General features: G+C 55.4%; 1 protein-coding gene, 1 long non-coding RNA gene and 2 pseudogenes across 5 annotated transcripts; 2 read left to right on the top strand and 2 right to left on the bottom strand.

Moving 5' to 3' along the window:
- Nucleotides 1-5,146: 5,146 nt before the first annotated feature.
- LOC126935734 (uncharacterized) lies at nucleotides 5,147-8,334 on the top strand (annotated as a pseudogene).
- A 7,098-nt stretch (nucleotides 8,335-15,432) lies between these two features.
- LOC126935733 (uncharacterized) lies at nucleotides 15,433-18,498 on the top strand (annotated as a pseudogene).
- Nucleotides 18,499-19,259: 761 nt separating this feature from the next.
- On the bottom strand, nucleotides 19,260-24,403 carry LOC126935887 (uncharacterized). Its single transcript, XR_007719328.1, has 4 exons — nucleotides 24,073-24,403; nucleotides 23,467-23,639; nucleotides 20,409-21,130; nucleotides 19,260-20,247 (listed from the first exon to the last, which is right to left on the bottom strand). It is a non-coding gene; the product is annotated as an uncharacterized LOC126935887 (long non-coding RNA).
- On the bottom strand, nucleotides 20,850-23,460 carry LOC126935855 (integumentary mucin A.1-like). 4 transcript variants are annotated; one of them, XM_050757947.1, is made up of 3 exons: nucleotides 22,085-23,460; nucleotides 21,950-21,976; nucleotides 20,850-21,877 (listed from the first exon to the last, which is right to left on the bottom strand). In XM_050757947.1, exons 1-3 carry the CDS (start codon nucleotides 22,741-22,743, stop codon nucleotides 21,790-21,792), a joined length of 774 nt encoding a protein of 257 aa, XP_050613904.1. In that variant the 5' UTR covers nucleotides 22,744-23,460; the 3' UTR covers nucleotides 20,850-21,789. The 4 variants fall into 4 exon arrangements, with proteins under 4 accessions (XP_050613904.1, XP_050613903.1, XP_050613905.1 ...); XM_050757946.1 differs by lacking the exon at nucleotides 21,950-21,976 and having other exon boundaries at nucleotides 20,850-21,931; XM_050757948.1 differs by lacking the exon at nucleotides 21,950-21,976 and having other exon boundaries at nucleotides 20,850-21,886.
- Nucleotides 24,404-24,690: the final 287 nt, after the last annotated feature.

Raw genomic sequence — 24,690 nt, 5'->3', positions numbered from 1 at the left:
GTCTGAAGTGATACCCCTCTTCCAACCCTAACCTCAGTCATGTGTGTCTGCTCTTTTCTCTTGTCGGTTCTGCTAGAGGCTTATCTCCTTTATTGATCTTCTCAAGGAACCAGATTTTGGTTTAATTAATTTTCTTTCTTTCTATTTTTTTCTTTTTTTTTTTTTTTTTTTTTTTTTTTTTTTTGAGATGGAATTTCACTCTGTCACCCAGGTTGGAGTGTGGTGGCGCAATCTCAGTTCCCTGCAACCTCTACCTCCCAGGTTCAAGCTATTCTGCCTCAGCCTCCCAAGTAGCTTAGATTACAATCATGGGCCGCCACATTCAGCTAATTTTTGTATTTTTAGTAGAGATGGGGTTTTGCCATGTTGGCCAGGCTTGTCTCAAAATCCTGACCTCAAGTGATCCACCAACCTCGGCCTCCCAAAGTGCTGGGATTATAGGTGTGAGTCACCACGCCTGACTGGTTGAATTAATTTTCTCCATTGTTTTGCTATTTTTTATTGCATTGATTTCTAATTTTATATGCATACATACACAAGTATCCATAAATTTGTATATTTTTTCCTGCTTGCTTTTAGATTATTTGTTCCTTGAAGGTTATGTAGAATTCACCAATGAAACCCTCTGGACTTGAAAGGGTTTTTTGTGTGGGAAGGCTTTTAACTACAAATTCTGTTTCCTGATAGAGATATTCAGGCTCCTTCCTTCTTGAGTTTGGTGGTTCAGGTCTTTCAAGCAATTGGTCCCTTTCCTCTTAGTTTCCAAATGTATGTGGTGTGCAGTATTCCTGTATTATCCTTTTAACGTCCGTGGGATCTGAAGTGATATTCCTTTTATCATTCCTGATATTGGTAATTTGCATCTTCTCTCTTTTTCATCTTGCCAGTCTTGCTAAAATTTAAAAAATATGCTGATCTTTTCAAAGAACCAGCTTGACTATATTCTTTGTTTATATCTTTTTAGTGGTTGCTCTAGAGTGCAATTATGTTGCTTACTCTTGCACTGTGTACTTAGAATCAATATTTCACTAATTTAGGTGGAATCCAGGAATCTTCCCACAAGATAGGCCACTTGTCTCATAAATGACAAATACTCCTATTGAAAACCCCATCAGAGAATGGTGTGATTTTTGTTTACAACATCAAACACATTTTGAAGAGACTAACCCATTAGATTTACCCATATGTTTACCTAAAACTCTGAGGATAGGAAACTTTCTCTCTTAGAAGAGGCTCTGTGGTCCCAAGACAGTTGGTGAGCCCGTTGTTTAAAATTGTCAGCTGGTATTTTATCTCTTCATGTCCTCATTCATGGCCCTTGGTGTCTCCATGTGTCTCTGACTGCGGGTACTGGCTATCGCCTATGGTGGCTGCTTTCCTTGTGTGCTTGTGGTTTTCTGCTGTGAGCTCATGTTTGCCTCGGCTGTAGGTGGGGAGCTCAGGGCCTTGGTTGAGGACACAGACTTTGTCTGAAGTTTTGCTGCACTTCCTTCAAACCAGGTTGCTCTGGGTCCTATCAATTCAGGACCCACTTTAAGTGACTTGCTCAGCTTGTGGTTTTCTGGGCCACAAAACTGATGCAAATGTGTGCCTCCCACCTGGGTAAGGGTGGGCCTGAAGTTGTCACTTCTCAAGGGAAATGTTTTTTCACCCATCTCAGACTCAGCAGAACATATTTCTCTGCTGTCTCCTTCTGGCAGTGGCTGGGTCGCCTTCTAGCCCCACCGTCAGAGGGCACAGTCCCTTCTGGGGTCTCTGCTTTGGGTAGCAGCTCTGAGCTCCAGCCACCCACTGCGCAGAACAAAGACTTGTCTCTTCTGCATTGCACGCTCCCATGTAGCTCTTAAAACCAAGGCGTCTGGGTGTGTGTGCACGCTGTGCTGTACCCTCACAGGTAGGACTCAGCAAAAGCAGCGAACGGGTGACATTCCATGCAACACGGTGGACGAATCTCGCCAACACAGTCCGGGGCCAAAGGAGCTGGCCACGAGAGGACATGGCCTACGAGAGCATTTCATGAAGTCCAGTAACAGGCAAAACTGGTGTCTGATGGGAAAATTCAAGCTCGTGGTTACTCTTGGTGGAGAGTGGGTGACAATTCGAAATGGGTGCCTCTGGGGTGCTGGAATGTTCTATTTCTTGCTCTGAGGGCCAGTTCTAGGAGGGTGCTCAGCTTTCGTGGAAATATATTGAGTTCTACATGGACACCTTGTCCACTTTTCTATAGTTTTATTTTAATACAATGTGGCAACAGCAGCAAGGGACCCTCTTTCCTAGGGGGCACCTCTATTCCGCAGCCGTCACCCCACCTGACCCTTCACTCTGAAACGTGACAGAGCATATTTCTGCTCTACACTGCGCTGCTCCCTCCTCCAGGCGATGAAGCCTATGTGTCCCCTCTTTCCCTTTTTGCTCTGACTGCTAGGGAGCTCATATTAAAGGCTGGGCTCTCTGGTTGTCCTTTTCCTGGATCTGGATGCCATGATATTGATGCCTCTTCTACCCTTTCTGTCCTTTTTTGGGTGGTTTCGCTCCTGGAGAACTTTCACTCTAACATAATCCACACTTTTTGGATGAGCCAGCTGGCATCAGGCCTTGGGGACAAAGTGACATTGGTTGAGATTCTGGCTCTGTGGCTTTCACTTCTGTAACTGGGATTGAGGATGCAAAGCATCAAACTCAGAGCTGGCAACATGACATGGACTCCGTGAGTCCTTCTCTCTCCTTCTGGCAGTGGCTGGGTCGCCTTCTAGTCCCCCCGTCAGAGGGCACAGTCCCTTCCAGGGCCTCTCCTTTGGGTAGCAGCTCTGAGCTCCAGCCATCCACTGTGCAGAACAAAGACTTGTCTTCTGCGTTGCGCCCTCCCACGTAGCTCTTAAAAGTGCGATGATTATTTTTGAATCATAATGCATCCATGGACACACTGGAAGCTCTGGATTAGACCTGAATGGAGTGGTCAGCAGGGAGAGCTCCTGGCCAAGGATGGCCAGGCAGAAAGATGAGAGGCGGGTCCCCAGGGCCACTGAGTCACCGACAGCCTGGGGCTCAGGGGCTGAGGGGAGAGACTGTCAGGAAGGACTGGCAAAGCAGCCATGCTGGGGCCTCAGGAAAAGGCACTACTGACTGGCCAAGGTCCTCCCTGGGGCCTGCCCTGCACTGCCTCCGCCCCCACATTTGCTGTCAGAGCCGTGGTGAGACGGGGCCTGAGATAGGAGGTATCTTCCTGGCGATGTCCTGAGTGTGGCTCCTGAGAGGAGAGCGGTCTCTGGCCAGATGTTCCATTGTGGTTATGAGCAGCATTTGCAGTCAGACAGGGAGGTTAGAATCGCACCTGTGCCACCTGTGTCTGGGGCCATGCCCAGGCGTATGCTGACTCTGCACCTCAGTCACGGCTGCTATGGGAGGCAAGAAAAAGGACACACACCTTGTGGGTCCCTGGAGGACTGGATAGACTGGCTCCACCCAGGACCTGAGCTGCAGGTGAGGGTTCTGAGTCCCTGTCAGCTGCGAGCACCTGGGGTGCAGGAGGAGCTCAGTAAACACACATTCAGTGACGGGCAGTGAACGGGCCGACTCTACAGGCAGATTTCCCTCAGACAAGAGCTGCAGGGAAAGAGACACAGTGGTAGGCGGTGCTTGTTACTTTGCGGTGTGTTCCTTCAGGACCTAGTTTATTCAGAGTTTTTGGCATGAAGGGATGTCGGCCGGGTGTGGTGGCTCACGCCTATAATCCCAGCACTTTGGGAGAGCAAGGCAGGCAGATCACTTGAGGTCAGGAGTTCGAGACCAGCCTGGCCAACGTGGTGAAGCCCTGTCGGTACTAAAAATACAAAAAATTAGCTGGGCATGGTGGTGGAAACCTGTAATCCCAGCTACTCGGGAAGCTGAGGCAGGAGAATCACTCGAACCTGGGAGACGGACTTTGCAGTGAGCTGAGATCACACCACTGCACTCCAGCCTGGGCAACAGAGTGAGACTCCACCTCAAAAAAATAAAATATAAAATGAAGTGATGTTGAATTTTATCAAAAGCCTTTTCTGCATCTATTGAGATGATCATGTGGCTTTTGTCTTTAGTTCCGTTTATGTAATGAATCACATTTATTGATTTGTGTAGGTTGAACCAACCTTGCATCCTAGGGGTAAGGCCTACTTGACTGTGGTGGATAAGCTTTTTGATGTGTTGCTGGATTCATAAATCATTCTATCATAAAGACACATGCACACATATGTTTATTACAGCCCAATTCACAGTAGCAAAAACAAGGAATCAACCAAAATGCCCATCAACTGTAGACTGGATAAAGAAAATGTGGTACATATACACCATGGAATACTAGGCAGCCATAACAAAGAATGAGATCATGTCATTGGCAGGAACATGGATGGAACTGGAGGCTATTATCCTTAGCAAACTAACTCAGGAACAGAAAACCAAATACTGGACATACTTACAAGTGGGAGCAAAATGATGACAACACATGGACACACAGAGGGGAGCAACACACAGGGGACTATCAGAGGGTGGATGGTGGGAGGAGGGAGAGGAACAGGAAAAATAATTAATGGGTACTTGGTTTAGTGCCTGGGTGATGAAATAATCTGTACGACACATCCCCAGGACATGAGTTTACCTACGTAACAGACCTGCACATGCTCCTCTGAACCTAAAATAAAAGTTTTTTTTTTTTTTTTTTTTTTGAAAGCTGCAGTGAGAGCAAGTCTTGCGGGTGGGAAATGTGTTTATTTAAAGTGTCTCAGGTCCTGGTGACCCTTAACTGAGAAAGAAGCCACAAGAGTGGCCACCTCCTGGGGAGGAAGGTTTGGAGCCTTTTGGGGTTGGGGGCAGATCTCCACCGCCTCCCCGACCTGCCGCTGCTCTGGAGAAGGAGGACAGGAGGAGTCATGGACAGGGAGGGCCCTGTCCCAGCAGGACCTGGCAAGGGGCTTGTCAGAGGAGATTGCAGGGCTCTGGGAACTGGGAGGGTGCTGGGCATCCGGAGAGAGGAAGAGAGTTCTCATGAAGAATGGCTGGAAAGGCTCAGCACAGGCCAAGAACCTGGAGTCATCACCTTCCACAAAGTTCAGGGGACACAACTTCTAGAGCTGTGGGACAGACAGGACTGAAATGCAGCGCTGGTCACTTCTTGGGTAGTGTGGACATGCTGGACTCACCTGAGATCCAAAGTCACACCCTCAGATCTTGCACTGGCAGCACACGGGGACACAGCAGCTGGACTGGGAACAGCAGGGTTTGCAGCAGGTGGACTGGCAGCAGGATGACCCACAGCCTGAGGAGCAGCAGGGCTTGCAGCAGCTGGACTGGGAGCAGCAGGGTTTGCAGCAGCTGGACTGGCAGCAGGATGACCCACAGCCTGAGGAGGAGCAGGGCTTGCAGCAGCTGGACTGGCAGCAGCCACAAGATCCACAGCCCCCTTTGGAGCCCCCACAAGAACTACAACCCCCCTTGCTGCTCCCACAGGAGCCACAGCCCCCCTTGGAACCCCCACAGGAGCCACAGCTGGAGCAGGAACAGGCTGGCACACAGCAGCACACGGGCTTGCAGCAGCAGACAGGCACACAGCAGCTGGAGCCACAGCCCCCACAGCCGGAGCCACAGCCTCCAGAGCAGCCACAGCAGCCCATGGTTCTGGTGGGTTGAGGGTGGAGCAGGTAGAGGAGCAGGTAAGAGGGAGGTGTGCAGGTGTGGAGCTTCCTGAGCCTGGGCCCTTTATATGCCTGCCCAGGGTCAGGAGTGATGCTGGACACACAGTCATTTCCTGGTTCCTGTTTATGCCATTTCCGTAGGGAAACTGTTTGTTTGCTTTATCTTAAAATACCTTAAAACAAACTCAGGTGTATATAGTTTTGCACTTTTTCTTTAGTTCATGATTTTCCTCACATGTCCTCTGAAAAATGACAAGACCCCTGTCCTTCTGTGCCAGTGAGGGCAACGGGAACAGGGACTTGGCTTTGATGCTGTGCTCATCCTTGCTACCAGTGTTCATTTCCTGGGGCTGCCATAACAAATGGCCCCCAACTGGAGCCTTAACATGGACATTGATGCCTCGCAGTTCAGGCAGACGGAAGTTCAAGATCAAGTTCTCCGTGGGACACGCACTCTCTGAAGGCTCCAGGGGAGGATTCTTTCTGCATCTTCCAGCTTCTGATGGTGGCCAGACATTCTTCGCTTGTGGCTGCATCCTTCATCTCTGCCTCTATCCTCAAGTGGGCTTCTCCACTGAGTGTCTGTGTCTCACCTCCTCCCCTCCTTTCTCTTACGGGGACACCAGACATTGGATCAGGGCCCACCCTACTCCAGTATAACCTCATCTTAACTTGATTACATCTGCAAAGACCCAGTGTCCAAATAAGGTCACATTCAGAGTTTCCAGGTGGACAGGAATGAGGGGATCCTATTCAACCCATGCCTGTGCTAATGCTGATGCTAATGCTGACTGATGCTGCCTTGACTCCAAAAGTCCCAGGAAAAGTTTACGGAAGGCACAGGGAGACCATGCATGGAGTCACCCTAGAGCAGGTGATCCCATCCTGGGCCATCACCCATGGGCAGAACAAGATGAAACCCAGGATCTCATAAGACCCAGGATGAGGAAAGGATTCAGGATCAGAATAGGACTCAGGATCAGGGCAGTTTCGGGACAGGACTCAGAAACAGGGCAGGACCCAGGATCAAGACAGGACCTGGGATCAAAACAGGACTCAGGAACAGAAGAGGACTCAGGATCAGAACAGGACTCAGGATCAGGGCAGGACACAGGATCAAGACAGGACCCAGGATCAAAACAGGACTCAGGATCAGAACAGGACTCAGGATCAGAACAGGACTCAGGATCAGAACAGGACTCAGCATCAGGGCAGGTCTCAGGATCAGATCAGGGTAGGACCCAGGATCAAGACAGGACCCAGGATCAGGACAGGACCCAGGATCAGGACACGACTCAGGATCAGGGCAGGTCTCAGGATCAGGACAGGACTCAGGATCAGGACAGGACTCAGGATCAGGGCAGGACCCAGGATCAGGCAGGACCCAGGATCAGGCAGGACCCAGGATCAGGGCACATCTCAGGATCAGGACAGGACTCAGGATCAGGACAGATCTCAGGATACCTGGGTTCCTGCTGTCTTGGTTGGAAAGTGGGGGCCTGAGTGCATACCCAGGAATCATGACCCTGCAGAGTCATTTCTCTGGGACTGGATGACTCCAGGCTCAGTGGTTTGGGGCTTAGAGATGCTGTCGGTCAGCAGCCTGTGAGGCACTGAGGGCATACTCCAATGGACCAGCAGAGTTAGAGAAACAAAGGAAACGCCGTGTGGCAGCTCGGGAGCCCCTCACCTTTGGGCTTTGCTGACAGAGCAGGACACAGGGATGGAAACTCTGAGAAAGTCACAGCTGTGGGAGGGTCCCAGTGCCCCACTCCACACACAGGACGATGGCCACCCACAGACCACAGGGCCTGTGGCTTGTATGCCCAGTCAGGTGACAATGCCATTCAGAAACTAGATCTCACGAGGTGCCCGGCTGCTGAGTCTCAGGCCAGGTCTGCCGTGAGTGTGGTGCCCCAGGCCTGGAACACTCTGGTGCCATCAGGACCCAATGCTGGGTGCACTCAGGAGCTGTGGGTCTGAAACAGCGGTCAGAGGTCACCGACATGTGGAGGAGGCACCTGGAGTGTGGAAGACAGAATCCCCAGGTACCAGGCTTGGCAGGAAGCTTTGCAGGACTGAGCAGGTGGGGAGGGAAGGCAGTGAGCACGGCTGCCGGAGGAGAGACGTGTCCTTGGAGGTGGGTCTCCAGGGCAGGGCAGGGCAGAGCACCAGCCTGGAGGTGTTTTGTGCACATGCTGGATACCTGGCAGCCATGGCGGCGTGGGCTTAGGACCGGCTCCCGAATTTTCAGGGCCCAAAGCAATGTCACAACGCAGGCTCCTTGTCCAAGCGTGGCAAAGGAATTCAAGACCATTGGAAACTCACACTGAGCAGGTTACTTCTCACTTGTGTGGTTGCTGCATCTACAACCCCCATTGCCATCCCGTGAGCCCGGAGGTTCTCAGGAATCAGTGCATTCTTGTGAAACAGGTGGTTTTATTTTGAGGAGCGTTTCCAATTCTGCAATAGGGGTGTGCACGGCCTTGCTCTACTGGTCACTGTCCTGCTTCAGCTCTGGGTCTGAACGTGGCTCCACGTGGCTCCAGGGTCACTCCATCCACACCCAGGGACACCCACCCGGGCCACTTCCAAGCTCTACCCCGCCGTGTGCCTGGAGGACAATCGCCTGCGGACAGACCCGCCCGCCGCCCCAGCAGTCGTGTGACCTCAGGCAGTGCACAGCCTCCCTGGTCCTCAGTATCTTCATCTATAAAATGAGGAGCACTGACCACTTTGCAGAGCGGCTTTGGAGGCCAGAGGTCATGAAATGAAGTTGCGGGCCGCTGACCCACGGTTGTCATTTTAGCTCTCGGCTTCCTGACCCTGGGTTCTCGGTCTCCCCCTTTAGTCTCTCTTCCTCCCCGCAGCGCAGCGCCTCGTCCTCCGGGCCAGTGCGGCCCACGGCTGCGGGGAGCAGCGGCTGCAGGAGCGCAGCGGGCGGACCGAGCCGCGCAGATGAGCAGTCCTTGAGCGCCCCCTGGGGGCCGCGAGCTCCGAGCCTGTGGCCGAGGGCGGGGAGGCGCCTGCTGGGCTCTGCGGAGGTCAGAGGCAGGGACTTGGGGGTTCCCGGGGGCCCTGACACAGCCTGGCACGGAGGAGGCATCGCCCGGCCCCCCTCGGGGCTGTAGCTCAGAGCAGCCCTGGTGCCATGACCACCCTCCAACCCCTGGCCCAAGTGAGCAGAGCCCTGGGCGTGGGGAGACCTTCCCTTCTGCCCCGTTCCCCTGCGTGTTGACCTCACAGAGCAGGAAGGGGGCCAGCAGGAACACGGGAGGGGGCGTGAACATGGGAAGGGGGCAAGGCCCTGGGGTCGGCTCACCTGCTGCTTGCCCTGTGCCAGCTGACCTGGGCCTCCCTCTGTCTCCGCCACATCCTCCCTGGCCTGTCTCCACCATGGCCTCCATCCCCAGGCACTGGCCCCTGGTCCCCAGGCTCTGGGTGGTGGCAGCCCCTCGCTCAGGGCCACGGAGAGCGAAGGGAGGGCAGCTCCTGCCTCTGCTGTCTCTGGGTGGACTCCCTTTCCCTGTCCCCACGGTGGCAGCTCTGGTTTTCTCTGCACCTGAGTCCCTGTCCCCATCCCCCAGAAGCTTCCTGTGTCCGGGGAAGGGTCCTTCGTCCCTTGCGACTTTCTCCAAGTTACTATATATGCACTCGGAGCTTCCTTTTCTCACCTGCAGAACTGCAATGGGAGTAACAGGCCCTGCGGCCTGGGCCTGGGCTGGCCGAGAAGCGCCACCTGGTGGCAGGATCCTCCCCAGAGCACTGCCCCAGCCCCGGGGTCTGCAGCTCTCCGGGGGCCATGTCCCCGGCTGGTTCGGCGCCCAGGGACAGAACCCCAGACTCAACGTGTGCATTCTTTCCAATCACAATGACTTTGATGCTTTTGAAAAAACAAAAATTAAATTAAAAATTAAAAATTAAACAGCACATCCTTTAAGTTTTGTTCTGTGGGCTTCTCTTTCTGGGCAGGTGCCTAGCCCGCCCGTGCACACCATCAGAGCAACGCAACCAGACCCCAGCCTCGGCTCAGCCAGGGCCTCTAGGGAAGATGCCTGAAACCAAGCCCTCATTTCTAGTTGATAAAGCACGGCTTCCATTTCATGGCATGCACTGATGCTGGTTTAGAACGGCTCCCACCCTTCCCTCTCTTGGTAGCAGGTAATGAGTAGCTGTGGCCCTCTGAGAACAGGACAGGGGCTCACACCTCTGAGCCATCTCCGTCCTGCTCCTCAGCCCTGGAGAGTGGAAGGGAGTGCATGGGAAAGTTGAAGGCTGCATGCTTAGGGCTGGCATGGCCGGGGCACCCAAGGGAGGAGGGACATTTGAGAGCTAGGCTCTCAGGACCTGGGTGTCTGTGGCTTCCTGGGGATGCAGGGATGGATGGAGTTGTGCCTGGCCAAAATCTCACCCTGCACTGTCACTCCAGCCCCTGCCCCTCCCCAGGGTGAGAGGCGGCCTTTGGCTTCCCACCTGCCCACAGGGCCTTGCCTGCCTGGGGCCCAGCAGGTGCTTCAGCTTAGCTCCATGAGCAATTTCCCTCCGCCTTCACCTGAACACACAGGTGCACCCTGACTCTGCTTCCACGCCCCCTCCTCCAGCAGCTTAGGATCGAGGAACAGAATCAGTTTTCAATGCATTTGATGACCTCTGAGGAAGTCTCCTTAGAAGATTGTGGCAGCATCCTGGGATGGGAAGGGGATGTTCCAAATGAGGTGAACCTGGGGAGGTGGCCTGAGCCTCTCTGGGCCTCAGCCTCTCTTTTCTTGCCGGCAGCATGGAATGAGTATTTCATTTTCTCCTGGGCCACTGGGAGACTCTGCCACTGTGAAGGCAAAATGCCTGGCACCAAGTGGGGCTTCTGTGACCGTGGCTCTCGCCGTAGGCTCACAGCTGCGGCCGCTGCTTCCTGGGCCTCTGTCCCTCTGTGAAGGTCTCTGCTGCTCCCCCTGTCTTTCAGACAGCGTCTTCTGTCTGGGTCGGGGTCTGGCCACACTGTCCCTGAGCTCTTCTTCTAAGCATCCCAGCAGAGAGCAGAAGTGAACCCACAGAAACCCCCATCCACTCTGGACATTGAGGCTGCCCCTGGGAGCTGGCAGATCCGGAACTCTGTAAGGCCTGCCCTAGGCATGGAGCTGGCTGGTAGCTCGAGGGTGTCAAGCCCTCCGGATCCCACCTACACAGGGGTTCCCTGGAAACGCCCATCCCTCCCACTCCGCACCCCAACCTGACCTCCTGAGGCAGTGGCTGCAGGGGCTCTGGGGGTTCGACCCCAGCAGTGAGATGGGCCATGGGGCTCAGGGGCCCTGGGTCGTGTGGGGCTCAGGCCTCAGGACAGACACCCTGGCCCTGGCCTTGGCAACAGCGCCCCTCTTGTTCCCTGGGGCATTGCTCTGCTGCTCGTCTCCTGTTTGCAGCCACCATTTATGTAGCACCGACTGTGTGCAGAGTCTGGGAAGGTGACACAGAGAAGAATAAGAAGAGGGAGTGGTCCTGCCCCAGGGGCGCAGAGCCGTCTGTGAGGGGCTGCAAAGCATGAGGAGGGGTCCACGCCTGGTCCAGGGGCCTGTGCCTGTGCTCGGGGGATGTGCTGGACAGGGCACGTGGAACGGTGCCAGAGCTGACTTTTTTCTGGGAATGGGAAGAGTTTGTTATTTAGCTTGTTCCTTTCATCTATTTGCGTTGCAGAAGTAATCCTTAAATCCAACCCTTATCTAATCACTAGAAGAGTTACAGAGACAACCAAAGTGCTCTTTGATCCTTCCCCACATCCCAGTCATCTGGGAGCACCCAGGGAGTCACATGGGAAGGGCTGGGATCAGATCTGAGGGTCTAGCAGGGAGTGTCCAGGGCAGAGCCCTTGCCAGGGTGAGCAGTGTCCGGGGAGGGAAGGGCGCCAGGGACAGGGCACAGCTGGGCCCTGAGAAGCCCGGGGGAGGTTGGGCTGGGGAGGCCGAGATGGGCAACATGGAGCTGGCTGACGTCTGAGCAGCCCACAGGCCCACCCACCCTCAGCCGCTGCCAGGAAAACCCGCCCAGGCCCCACTCAGAGCCACTGTGGAAGTGGGGGCTCCACCAAACCTGAGCCCCCAAAGGTGTTTCTCCAGGATCCCCTGCCAGCCCTACCTCCCACAGCCTGAGCACAGACTCCCTGATGCCCTACAGGACCACCCGCTCCCTCAGAGCCCTGTCCCACTCCCCACAGCCCTGTCCCACTCCCCACAGCCCTGTCCCACTCCCCACAGCCCTGACCCACTCCCCACAGCCCTGACCCACTCCCCACAGCCCTGTCCCACTCCCCACAGCCCTGTCCCACTCCCCACAGCCCTGTCCCACTCCCCACAGCCCTGTCCCACTCCCCACAGCCCTGTCCCACTCCCCACAGCCCTGTCCCACTCCCCACAGCCCTGCCCCACTCCCCACAGCCCTGCCCCACTCCCCACAGCCCTGTCCCACTCCCCACAGCCCTGACCCACTCCCCACAGCCCTGCCCCACTCCCCACAGCCCTGACCCACTCCCCACAGCCCTGACCCACTCCCCACAGCCCTGTCCCACTCCCCACAGCCCTGTCACACTCCCCACAGCCCTGTCACACTCCCCACAGCCCTGTCCCACTCCCCACAGCCCTGCCGCACTCCCCACAGCCCTGTTCCACTCCCCACAGCCCTGCCGCACTCCCCACAGCCCTGACCCACACCCCACAGCCCTGTCCCACTCCCCACAGCCCTGTCCCACTCCCCACAGCCCTGTCACACTCCCCACAGTCCTGCCCAGTCCCCACAGCCCTGTCCCACTCCCCACAGCCCTGTCACACTCCCCACAGCCGTGTCCCACTCCCCACAGCCCTGTCCCACTCCCCACAGCCCTGCCGCACTCCCCACAGCCCTGTCACACTCCCCACAGTCCTGTCCCCTCCCCACAGCCCTGTCCCACTCCCCACAGCCCTGCCGCACTCCCCACAGCCCTGTTCCACTCCCCACAGCCCTGCCGCACTCCCCACAGCCCTGACCCACTCCCCACAGCCCTGCCGCACTCCCCACAGCCCATGGCATCTGGCTGTACATGGAAGTGAGGAAGCTGCTGTCTCCCCCCATAGAACGTTGCTCCCAGTCAGGGCTCACCCCCTGTGGGGCAGGGCTCAGAGGCTCCTGGTTCAGAGACCAGGGCCCTTGTCAATTGCAGCGTGAACAGCAGGGTACTTTGCCCCTGAGTCCCACAGCAGGGGTGGGGACCTTGTCATGGTGGGCCCAGGTGACAACACAGGGCCAGCGATTCTTCACCCGGCAGCCAACACGGCGGCAGATGACAAACATTGCAGCCCTTGGCAAACAAAAAGCACGCAGCAAACAGTGTGGCCAGTACAGAGACCCTCCCCTCCCCGGGGACCAGGCAGGGCAAGGTCGTCCCCCGAGATGGCCTGCACCCACCGGGCCGCCTGTGTGACCAGCCACAGAACTCACTCAGCATTGGCACCCACAGCCGGGACAGGCAGGGTGCTGGGCCCGTGGTTTCCTGCATCTGCTGATACCACCCAAGGCTGCCAGGCCATAACATGAAGTCATCTGTGCCAGGAAATCCTGAGCCTCGCCCACACCTGGCCCTGGGCCGTCCCTGCATGCCAAGGGGTTGTGGGACCTCGCAGGCCTGCAGGCAGGGGGGTGGGCGCTGGGCTGGGGTCCGAGTGTGCCCCTGCTCTAGGGCATGGCTGGCAGGTGGGGACAGGGAAAAGGAAGGAGCAGGATTCCTGCCTGGCTATGGCAGTCTTACCCCACGGAATCCAGGCTCCAAGTGACCTCACCATTGTGCGGGTTAATTTTGATTCTTAAAACCTTCATCTAAAGACCTTTGCTTCCTGTAACACAGGCCTGGGTTTTCCCAAAAGTCGTGGGGACCTGGCCCGGCACGTGCTGCTCAGTGCAGGGACCTCACAGCCTGTTCTATGTGAGCTGGACAGGAAAGGCTCCACGGGCAAACTCACTCTCCGTGACAATCAGGAGGTTTCTGCTCCAGCCACAAGAAGGAGCTGGGGGAGCTCCTGAGGCCAGGAAGAGAACAGCCCTAATCCCATCCTTTCCCTCCTCAGCAGGGACCCCAGGGTCTGCTGTCCTGCCCCAACCCACACTTCAAAGAAGGAAGGACACCTGCCTGCCCCTGCTGCCTCACACCCCGAAGCATGGTGAGCCTGGGGGACCCTCAGCAGAATCCTTTTGTAAGGAAGAAAAACAAACTATTGTAAAATAGCAGAAAACAAGCTAATGGCCAAACAAATCCAAGCGGGGGAAAATACCTGTGAAATACAATGACAGAATATGCTCTCCTCAAAACTCAGGAAACGTTAAAATTAAGAATACACCAAACCTCACAAAACAGGGGCAAAATACAATGATGACCACATGTGTGAAAAATGGTCAATGGTAGAATTGAAAGAAATGCAAGGGAAACAAAAGATAAGGGGCCCTTTCCCAGCAAAGTGACAATGCCACAGCAGCCTCGCAGTCAGCCTGGCGGGACAAGAATGCTGGGCAGTGCTGGTTTGCAGGGAGGGGTCGACTTTTCTGGAAGCAGCCCAGCAAAGTGCCCCAAGAGCCGTAAATTATTCCTGTGTTTGCAGCCGCAGCCCCGAATGCAGGTCTAGCCACAGAAGCGCTGGAGAGTGGAGGCTGAGAGTGGCGCTGGTTGAAGATTTCTCACAGGAAACACAAGGAACGGCCACCACGTGGCTCGAGGCCGTGAGAACCCTCGACTCAAACCATTGCACGTGGTGAGGAGGACGCGGGTCAGCCACCCGAGCTGCATGATGATGATGCTGTCAGGGAAAGCGTCCGTGCCTATGTGGGAAAATAGGGGAACGAGAAACAAACGCGAAGCGTGTGGCTCTCGGCTCTGCTGCCCTGGAGGCTGTGGCTCATCTTTTCACCATGGACATGGGTCATTTTCATTTTAAAAAGTCTACTAATGATTCTAAGGAGACCACACAGAACCAAAAATTCTGAATAACCCTGTCTTCCTGTCTTCCATAAGGCAGGCTTTTCATTTCTGTCACCTTTCTGGAAGGGCTGGATACAGAGTCTGCGGGCCTGCGATGGAGGTGCCACCGTCTCACCAGGAGTCCACGGCCCTCAGTCTCTGTGCTCCCTGAACCTAAGGTGAGGAACCCATGCCTTGTGGTTGACGAGGGCTGCTGGGGCACCTGCCCTCTCATCTGCATTCTGGAAGGCAGGAAGGAGTTCAGAGGAAAACACAAGCCTGCTCTGGCCAGCTCAGTGTGCGCCTTCCAGACACAGGTAAACATGAAATTACCCTGTGAAGCCGCCATTCCGTTCCTAGATCTATCCCCAAAAGAAATCCAAGCAGAGACTCAAACACTTGCACAGCCCTTGCCACAGCCCGGATGTACTTAGTGCCTCTGTTCCCAGCAAAACTCTTGTTGAAACAGGACCCCCAGTGTGGCAGCGCAGGGAGATGGGGCCTGAGGGGAGGGAGACGTGCAGGTCGTGGGAGTGACTCCCTGGGGAGTGCCTGGTGCGGGGAGTGACTCTCCTCTTGTGATACGGGGTGAGTTCCCATGGGAATGGATTTGTTCCCATGAGCGGGGCTTGTTCTGAAGCCAACACATCCCTGGGCTTTATCTCTCTTCCCATGTCTGCTTCCCCTTTGACCTCCGCCAGCAGAAGCAGAAGGGCCATGCCATTGAACTTCTCAGCTGACAGAACCGTGAGCTTTATGAATTACCCCATCTCAGAGGTTGTTTTATGGCCACACAGAATGGACTCAGACACCCGTGCTCATAGCCGTGTAGTCACAATAGCCCAAAGGTGGAAACAGCCAGCAGGTGAGGGGATGTGGAACGGGGCAGACACACACATCGGGGTCTCACCGAGCCTGGAAAAGGAGTGTGCTCTGACACAAGCAGCAACACACCAACCTTCACAACCTCATGCCCAGTGAAGCCAGCTGGTCCCAATAGGACCAACGCGGTGACCCCACAGAGGGAAGGCCCCCAGAGGAGTCAGAGTCAAGAGAAGGACGACCGAATGGTGGTCAGCAGGGCCCGGGGCAGGGGCCGATGGGAGTGAGTGATTAGTCAGGACGGAGCTCCAGTTTCGCCCGATGAAAACGTGCAGGAGCTGCATGGTGGTGACAGCGGCATAGCCGTGGGCATGTTCTCACTGCCACGGAATGTGCACTTCCCATGGCGATGATGGGAAATCTCATGTACCCACATTTGACTATAGACAGGAAGGGAGGGAGGGGGGAGGGAGGAAGGAGGGAAGGAAGGAGGAGGAAGGAAGAGAGGGAGCAGAGAAAGAAGGAAGGAAGGAAAGAAGGAAGGAAGGGAGGGAGGGAAGAAGGAACGAAGGGAGGGAAGAAGGAAGGAAGGACGAAATGGATGGAGGGAGGAAGGAGGGAAGGAGGGAGAGAGGGAGGGAGCAGAGAAGGAAGGGAGGGAGGGAGGGAGGGAGGGAGGACAGAAACAAGTAAGGAAGAAAGGAAGGAACGGAAGGAGGGGAGAGGGAGGGAGCGGGGAGGGAGGGAAGAAGGAAGGAAGGAAGGAAGGAAGGAAGGAAGGAAGGAAGGAAGGAAGGAAGGAAGGAAGGAAGGAAGGAAGCAAGTGATGGGTTCGGGAGCCATTCTGTGCCTGTCTTTGCTGCTGGCCTGAGGAGCTGGATGGCATGTTGGGAGCAGTGGGAGCTGCTGAGGAGTCTGGTCCCGGAGGGAAGAGGCTGAACGTGCATGTCTGGAGTCACCATGGAGGGCAGAGCTCGAGGGAGCAGCAGGGTGTCCCGGGGGGGAGAAGACGCCAGGGCTGGAATTAGAGGAACATCGAGGCTGATACTTGGAGGCGTCCGATACTCGGGGCCTGCCTGATACGCTGCTCTCAGGCGGGATTCGGGGGTGGGAGAGGGATCAGTGCCCAAAGGACCACCGGGCCTGTGGCCTGTATGCCCAGTCAGGTGACGACGCCATTCAGAAACTAGATCTCATGGGGCTGCCCGGATGCTGAGTCTCAGGCCAGATCTGCAGTGAGTGCGGTGCCCCAGGCCTGGAACACTGGTGCCGCCATCCGGACCCAATGCTGGCGCACCCAGGGGCTCTGGGTCTGAAACAGAGGTCAGAGGTCACCGACATGTGGAGGAGGCCCCTGGAGTGTGGGAGACGGAAACTCCAGGTGTCAGGCTTGGCGGGAGGCTTTGCAGGACTGAGCAGGTGGGGAGGAAGGGCAGGGATTGTGGCTGCCGGAGGAGAGAGGGCACAGGGGGTGGCTCAGCCTGACGAGGCTGCTTGAAGGAGACACCCTTGGAAACTGACAGGGCTGTGGGCACTCCTGGGAGCAGGAGGAGGGTGGCCTGTCCTGGGCAGCCCAGGCTCTCCGGGCTGTGTGGCCCCAGATCCCCGAGCCCAGAGGGAGGTGAGGGTAAGAAGGCCTGGACCAGGCAAGACGCAGCCCCCAGGGCCCCTGCTTGGAAGAGGTCAGAAGCTCCCATGGACTCAGAAGCAACTGAGGATGGAGCTGCTCTCTGCATCTCCAGGGAGGACAAAGGAGGCCGTGGCAGCAAGGGGACAGGGCAGAGGGGAAGGCCGGCAGGTGGATGTTGGCAGCTGCAGATTCCCATCCAGTATCCTGGAGGAGGAAACCCAGGGTTGAGTCCTAGGAGACCCAGGCAGCCTGGTCAGCCTGGAGGCTGACGGTGGGCCCAGGAGATCTGGGAAGGACATCAGTGTCTCCACAAAGAACAGCAGGGTCTCAGACCCCAGCAGCCGCAGCCCCCACGGCTGGGGCCGCAGCCTTGAGAGCCGCCACAGCAGCCCATTGGTCTGGCGGGTCAAAGGTGGAGGCTGTCAGAGGGGCAGTGCAGGGGCTGCTGGGGTGAAGTCCCCTGTAGCGGGACCACCCATCCTGCTGTGACTCTGCCCTCCTGGACCCCCTGCCCTCCTGGACCCCCTGCCCTCCTGGACCACTGTCTGTGGCCCCTGCTCCTCTCCTTCCCTGACACACGACTGGGTCCCCGATCTGTAGCCGGGGTCTGAGCACCTGGGGCCCTGTGGGCCTCTCGGTGTCTGGGGACAATCACAGGTTCCTGTGCCCACGCCCAGCCTCTGCTTCCAGAACACACTAGAGGGTCCCAGCATCCTGATGACTCCACTGTCCCCGCGATGGTTTTCAGGGATGGAGAAGGCTCCCTGTCCTCCACAGGAACCCTGCAGCAGGGCTGACGGCCTGTGTACCCCACCACTCGCCCAGGGGCCCCAGACCCTCCCCCATCTCCACCGCTAACCCAGGCCCAGGCTGCCCACCCGGGGCCAGGCCGTGAGCTGCCGTCCCCAGATGGGGCCGCCCTTGGCTGGCCTAGCTCACTCCGTGTCACAGATATTCCCACAGAGACCCCAGCGAGACCTGCAGAACATTACAGCAAAATGAAGGAGAGCCAGAGGAAGAGGCAGATGTGCTGGCCTGTAAACAGTCTGATTTCCAATGTAAACCAGATTCAGGCCACGACATCAGGTAAACATCTGCATCACAGCCCCGGGGCCCCACCGCCCGGGAGGCCCCGGGGTCCACACGGCCGACTCTGGGACCCGTCACGGTGACCGCTGAGACATTTCGCAATTAGGCAGAATTGATCCTTGCATTCCTTCCCTAAATCCCACATCTCTGCAATTTCACTTCTTCTCAAAAATGAAAACATTTGGCAATTAGCTGATCCAAGTGAAAAAGGTAGAGAATGTGCTCTCAACTGGAAAATGCCAATTAAGGAAGCAGCTCTGACTTCCCACCCGCCCTGGCTAAGCTGGGAGCTTATCTTCCCCGAGAGGAATCTGCTGGGATAAGGGGGCTTGGGAAACATCGAGGGCAGGGCTGCCTCCTCAGCTTCCTCTGAGAACGGATTAGCCATGGCCTTGCACCAGCGTGGCCTGGGTGCCGCACGGGGTGGCGGGGTCGGCAGAGCTGGGCCTGGCTCTGGCATTGGGATTTGGGGTGGTGGGACCCAGTGGGCCACCCTCTTGTGGGCAGTACTGAGGGCAGTGACATAGGCAGTGAGTGCTGGTGTCTGTCCCTCCAGCTGGCCGGGCTCCCCACTCGGCTCCTGCAGCCCTGGACCTCAGGGCCCATTTGGGGTGCAAGGGGGCTCTTGGCCATTTTGCCTGCAGGGCCCTACCTTGGATCTTGGGAGCTTCTGTCCCTTGCCCTCCCTTGTCCAGGTCAGTGTCTCCCCCGTGGGAATCCTCTGTGGCCCCATCCTCTGGACAGTGTGGGTCGGGTCACTGGCTATTTCGTGATGGGTGTGTGGGCTCATCCCTCAGTGCTGAGAAGCCGAGAACACTATGGAACCGCTTTTCAGGCTCCGTGTCTGTCACCCCCTCTAGAGACTTGATTGCAGGGAACATGCTGGGCCGGCCTAGCTGCACCCCCTCTCTGCAGATGGCTCGGGGGACCCAGACCTGCTGGCCCCTGTGGTGGTGCAACCCAGAGGCTGTGAATCAGTTTACACAGTTCAGTGGCTGAAGAAAAGTCATAGGACAAATTGTACTTGGTTGCGCAAAATACTGATATGAAATTCACATTTTGTACTGAAGGAAACGCCAGATGAATTGAACTCACGTTCAGTTTTTATTTCTCATTTCTTCCGCCTCAGTCTCTTCTCATGTGCACGACCTCACAGGGCTGTCACAAGGCCTGCTGGGCACATGCAGCTCATAGAAAAGTAATGGCTTCCTCCTCGCCCCCTCACCTCCCTCCTTCCCCTCTCCCCCTCATTTTGGAGCATGCAGGCTGATTGTGGAGACATCTCCCAGCCAGGATGTGTCAACAGGGAATGTGCTGGGGACAGCAGGAGTTCACAGCCACCCCCGCAGGCGCCTTCCTGGAGCACGTCCACAGGCCATATGCAGCTGCATCCCCCCACGACAGCAGGGACAAGTTCCTTCCAGAGGACCTGGGTGGCCCCCAGAGCTGCAGCATTTATGATCCAGTCCTTTGCAGAATGCAAGGGACAGACACATGAACCCTGACCCAGGTTCTTGTGCAGAAATGTTCTCTCTTCAGAATAGAAAGGTATGAGTCTCAGGGCTGGGTCTCTGCAAAGCAGCCATCGGCCTTTCAGGTGGAAACCATGGAGCCCTCAGAGGCTGCGTCTTCCAAGGAGCTGGGAGACGTGCATCTGCCTCTTTTTAAATGCAATGACTATTGCAGTGCATAGAATCAGAGACATGTATCCATGTGTACAAATGAGTCTGTAAACATGATCAAGGTGTGATTTTTGTATGACAATGCAGTTGGATCAGAAATAAGGGAGTGCGGGCCGGGCGCGGCGGCTCACACCTGTAATCCCGGCACTTTGCGTGGTCGAGGCAGGCAGATCACTTGAGGTCAGGAGTTCGAGACCAGCCTGGGCAACATGATGAAACCCCATCTCTACTGAAAACACAAAAATTAGCTGGGCGTGGTGGTGGGTGCCTGTAGTTCCAGCTGCTTGGGAGGCTGACGTGGGAGGATCACTTGAGCCCAGGAGGCAGAGGCTGCAGTGAGCAGAGATGGCACCACTGAACTCCAGCCTGGGCAACAGAGCGAGACTCCATCTCAAAAAAACAAATAAATAAAAAAGAAAGAAAAGAAGAAATAGTGGAGTTGCTGTGGTCACTCTGGGAAAAGAGGAGGGACCCCCCCCCAAAGGTGGTTTCTCCATCAACCCTGATGATGCCCCACACACCAGGAAGAGATGAAAGGGTCTGGTGCTTACCTAGCTCGGCATCCACGGGGTGCAGGTGGTTTCAGGAAGGGAGCTGGCGTGGGGCTGTTATTATGCCTCGGGGATGGGGTGATGGCCTCACATGGGCAGGAGGCTGCAGAGCTTGAGCCTTTCACTGGCACCAAAGGCACCTGCCCTGCTGTGGAGCACACGGGAAGAGGGATGGGTGAGGCGTCAAAGCAGTGAGCCATCAAACATCATAAAAACAGAGTCAGGCTCTTTATTGCAGGAAGCAATTTATTTGTGGCTTTCTGTGCAGAGAGCAGGGGGATTCGAGGTGGGCTTTGTAGAGCGAGGGAGTTCACCAGATTGACAGTGTGGGCCGGATCACCCCTGCGCAAAGCGCAGCCATTTCCACGTTGCCCCTGAGAGAATGTTTTCCTGGGATCTCCAGCGTTGAGATTTAAAAACTATCATGTTCATAGTTTGATGATAAAACAGTAATTTTTAGGAAGGCAGAGGACCTGCCTGCTTTTCCTGATAAGACCTCGTTCCATTGCCCTAGGTCAGGCATGGATTATTAACTCTCAGGGTTGTGGGGGACCGGCAGCCACAGATGTGGAGCCCTGGGGAACAGGCGACAGCCTCCTCTGCCTACGGGGCTTTGTCCTGCAGTGACTTGATACCCGCAAGAACGGACGCGAATTCTCAATGTCGGCATGAAATCCCGGCTGACACATGCTGCCCAGGAGACGTCTCCACAATCAGCCCGCCTGCCGGAGAGGGAAGGAGGGAAGTGAGGGTGCAAGGAGGGAAGTGAGGGTGCTCCCTTCTCCATGAGCTGCGTGTGCCCAGCACGCCTCATGACAACCCTGGGAGGTGAGAGGAGACTGAGGCGCGAGAAATGAGAAGCTTGCCCAAGTCACGCGGCTGAAGCACAGAGCCAGGGTCTGGCGCCCTGAGAGGTCCTGGGTGCATTGGATGCTGTGCACGTACATCAGCAGAGAGGCAGGATGTTGTCATCTCCCTTTGGAGCCAGTAACATTTTCTGCTGCCAGCAAGGAAAGAACATTGGATCACGCGCCTCCACGCAGGCAGGGGCCTTTGGTTGCGCTGATCCCGAGCCCAGCCCTCTCGTGGTCTGTGCTGACGCCAGGGCCTCTTGTTGGAAGGCCTCATGTTCCACGTTTCCCCTCCACGGGGAGGATGCTGAACTCTCTACCTGTAATTCTGGCCTCAGAGCAGCTGTTTTCTGCCTGGTTTCTCAACCCCAGCCATGCACAGTGGAGGTGTCAGCAAACCCCTGGAGAGAAAGTCCAGTGGACACAGGGCTCCTTTCTCTGAGGTTCCCTTTCCCTGGGATCACAGTAGCTGTGTCAGGGTCTCCAGGAGGTGCATAGAGTGAAAAGGAGATTTATTACAAGGTGGGGACTCATGGGGTAATGGAGGCAGTGAGTCCAGCATCTGCAGTGTGGGCAGTGTGGGTAGCGTGGGCAGTGTGGGTAGCGTGGGCAGTGTGGGCAGTGTGGGTAACGTGGGCAGTGTGGGTAGCGTGGGCAGTGTGGGCAGTGTGGGTAACGTGGGCAGTGTGGCTAGCGTGGGCAGTGTGGGCAGTGTGGGTAGCGTGGGCAGTGTGGGTAGCGTGGGTAGCGTGGGCAGTGTGGGCAGTGTGGGCAGTGTGGGTAGCGTGGGCAGTGTGGCTAGCGTGGGCAGTGTGGGCAGTGTAGGTAGCATGGGCAGTGTGGGCAGTGTGGGTAGCGTGGGCAGTGTGGGTAGCGTGGGCAGTGTGGGCAGTGTGGGTAGCGTGGGCAGTGTGGGTAGCGTGGGCAGTGTGGGCAGTGTGGGTAGCGTGGGCAGTGTGTGGGTAGCGTGGGTAGCGTGGGCAGTGGGCAGTGTGGGCAGTGTGGGTAGCGTGGGCAGTGTGGGTAGTGTGGGTAGCATGGGCAGTGTGGGGCGTGGGCAGTGTGGGCAGTGTGGGTAGCGTGGGCAGTGTGGGTAGTGTGGGTAGCATGGGCAGTGTGGGTAGCGTGGGCAGTGTGGGCAGTGTGGGTAGCATGGGCAGTGTGGGTAGCGTGGGCAGTGTGGGCAGTGTGGGCAGCGTGGGCAGCGTGGGCAGTGTGGGTAGCGTGGGCAGTGTGGGCAGTGTGGGTAGCGTGGGCAGTGTGGGTAGCGTGGGCAGTGTGGGCAGTGTGGGCAGTGTGGGCAGTGTGGGTTGGCCGGCTGCAGACCCAGGGGAGCCTGTGGAGCAGATGAAGCCCAAGGCCGTCTGCTGGAGAGTCTCTCTTGCTTGGGAAGGTTGGCTTTCCCTTGTATTCAAGACTTTAACTGCTCGGAGGAGGCCACCCATATTACAGAAGGCAACATGCTTCACCCTAAGTTCATCCATTTAAAAGTTAACCTCAGGGCCAGGCGTGGTGGCTCACGCCTATAATCCCAACACTTTGGGAGGTCGAGGCAGGCGGGTCACCTGAGGTCAGGAGTTTGAGACCAGCCTGGCCAACATGGGGAAACCCCGTCTCTACTAAAAACACAAAAAATTAGCCGGGCGCGGTGGCACATGCCTGTAACACCAGCTACTTGGGAGGCTGAGGCACAAGAATCACTTGAACCCAGGAGGTAGAGGTGGAGGCTGCAGGGAGCCGAGATCACACCACTGCACTCCAGCCTGGGCAACACAGCCAGACTCCATGTCAAAAAAAAAAAGAGTTAATCTCATCTAAAAACACTTTCCAAATTGACACATAAAATTAATCATCACAAGAGAGCTGACATTCATTTTTTGATATTCAAAATAGAATCTTGCAACAAGACAGTGAGCTGGAAAGCCAGGCTTGTCTAGAGAGGCAGACAGAGAGAAAGACAGAAACAGAGAAAGAGAGAGAGAGGACTTTCTCAGTGCCTTCATCCCATCCAGAAGCAAACCTGGGAGACTTCACCCATGGCTGCTGTGAGCATTCATGGACAAGTTTTTGTACGGCCAAAAGGTTTCATTTCTCTTGCTAAATACCTAGGTGTAGAATTGGTCATTTAAGAAACCACTAAACTGTTTTTCAAAGTGGTTGCATGGTTTAAAATCCCCTCCTCATATTGTATATTTTGTTCTGCTGACCTGTTTTTCTCTCTTGACACCAATCCCCTTCTGTCCTCATGACTGTAGTTTTACGGCGAGTCTTGAAATCACACGTCTTTAGTCTTCCAACATTTTTCTCTTTTTCAAGATTCTTTTGGTTATTCTAGGTCCTCTGCATTTCCTTATATTTTTTGTACGCAACATGGTAATTTCTGTTAAGAGAAAAAAGTACTGAGATTCTGATTGCAATTGTACTGAATTCATCAACCCATGTGGGAAGATGTGGCATCCCGTCAATCAAGAGTTTGGCCCTTGAATGTGGTGTGGCCTCCATTTATTTCATTCACCTTGACTTTCTCCCAGCCGTGCCCTTAGCATACCTTGTACATCTTTTGTGAGATTTATTCGTAAGGATTCATGTTTTCTCTGTAATTTTAAATGACATTTGAGTTCAATTTCTGCTGTAATACAGAAATGCAATTGATTTTTAGTGGCCTCATGGAGATAAAATTCACGTATCACACACTTCACCCTCTCAAAGTACGCAATTTGGTGGTTTTTAGTATATTCACAGAGTTGTCCAATGCTCTAACCATCATCACAATGTAATTCTAGAACATTTTTATCACCCCAAAGAAGCCGTACCCATTGCAGTCACTCCCTACTCCTCCCGCTGAGCTCCTCCGCCGGCCTTGGTCACCACTGATCTCGCCTCGCTCTGCGGCTTTGCCTCTGCTGAATACAAATCGAGTTCTGCTGTGTTCATCCTTCTGTGTCTGGCCTCTTTCTCTCAGGGCGAGGTTTCGAGGTTCATGCATGTCATGGTGACCAGAACTTAATTTCTTTTTATAGCTGAGAAATACCCCATTGTGTGGCTAGTCTGTATTTTGTGAATCCATTTATTGGTGCTGGGACACATGGGCTGCCCTACCATGTGGCTGTTAGAACAATACCATTGTGGACATTTGTGTACACGTTTTTGGGTGGACACGTTTTCATTTTTCTTGGGTGGAGTAGAATTGCTAAATCATAGGATAAATTTATGTTTAACATTTTGAGGAACTGCCAAACTATTCTCCAAGGCGATTAAATCATGTTGTGTTCCCGCCAACAACATAGGAGTGTTCGAACTCATCCACGTCCTCACTAACACGGATCATCGGCCTCACTGACGCTGTTCCAGAGACAGTGTGGAACGATGCCTCACTGTGAGTTTGTTCTGTGCTTCCCTGATGAGTAGTGACATGCCACACCCTTTCCTGC

This window comes from Macaca thibetana, chromosome 14, assembly GCF_024542745.1.
Source record: "Macaca thibetana thibetana isolate TM-01 chromosome 14, ASM2454274v1, whole genome shotgun sequence".
Classification (NCBI taxonomy): domain Eukaryota; kingdom Metazoa; phylum Chordata; class Mammalia; order Primates; family Cercopithecidae; genus Macaca; species Macaca thibetana.
This window is presented reverse-complemented; position numbering and strand designations above follow the sequence as displayed.

Bases quoted from the DNA above. Each gene is read 5' to 3' on its own strand.
- LOC126935855 (XM_050757946.1), bottom strand. From the start codon at position 22,743: ATGGATGAACTTAGGGTGAAGCATGTTGCCTTCTGTAATATGGGTGGC. The intron at 21,932-22,084 runs CTACACTGCCCA...TGCCCACGTTAC, and splicing joins GCCCACACTGCCCATGCTAC to CCACACTGCCCACACTGCCC.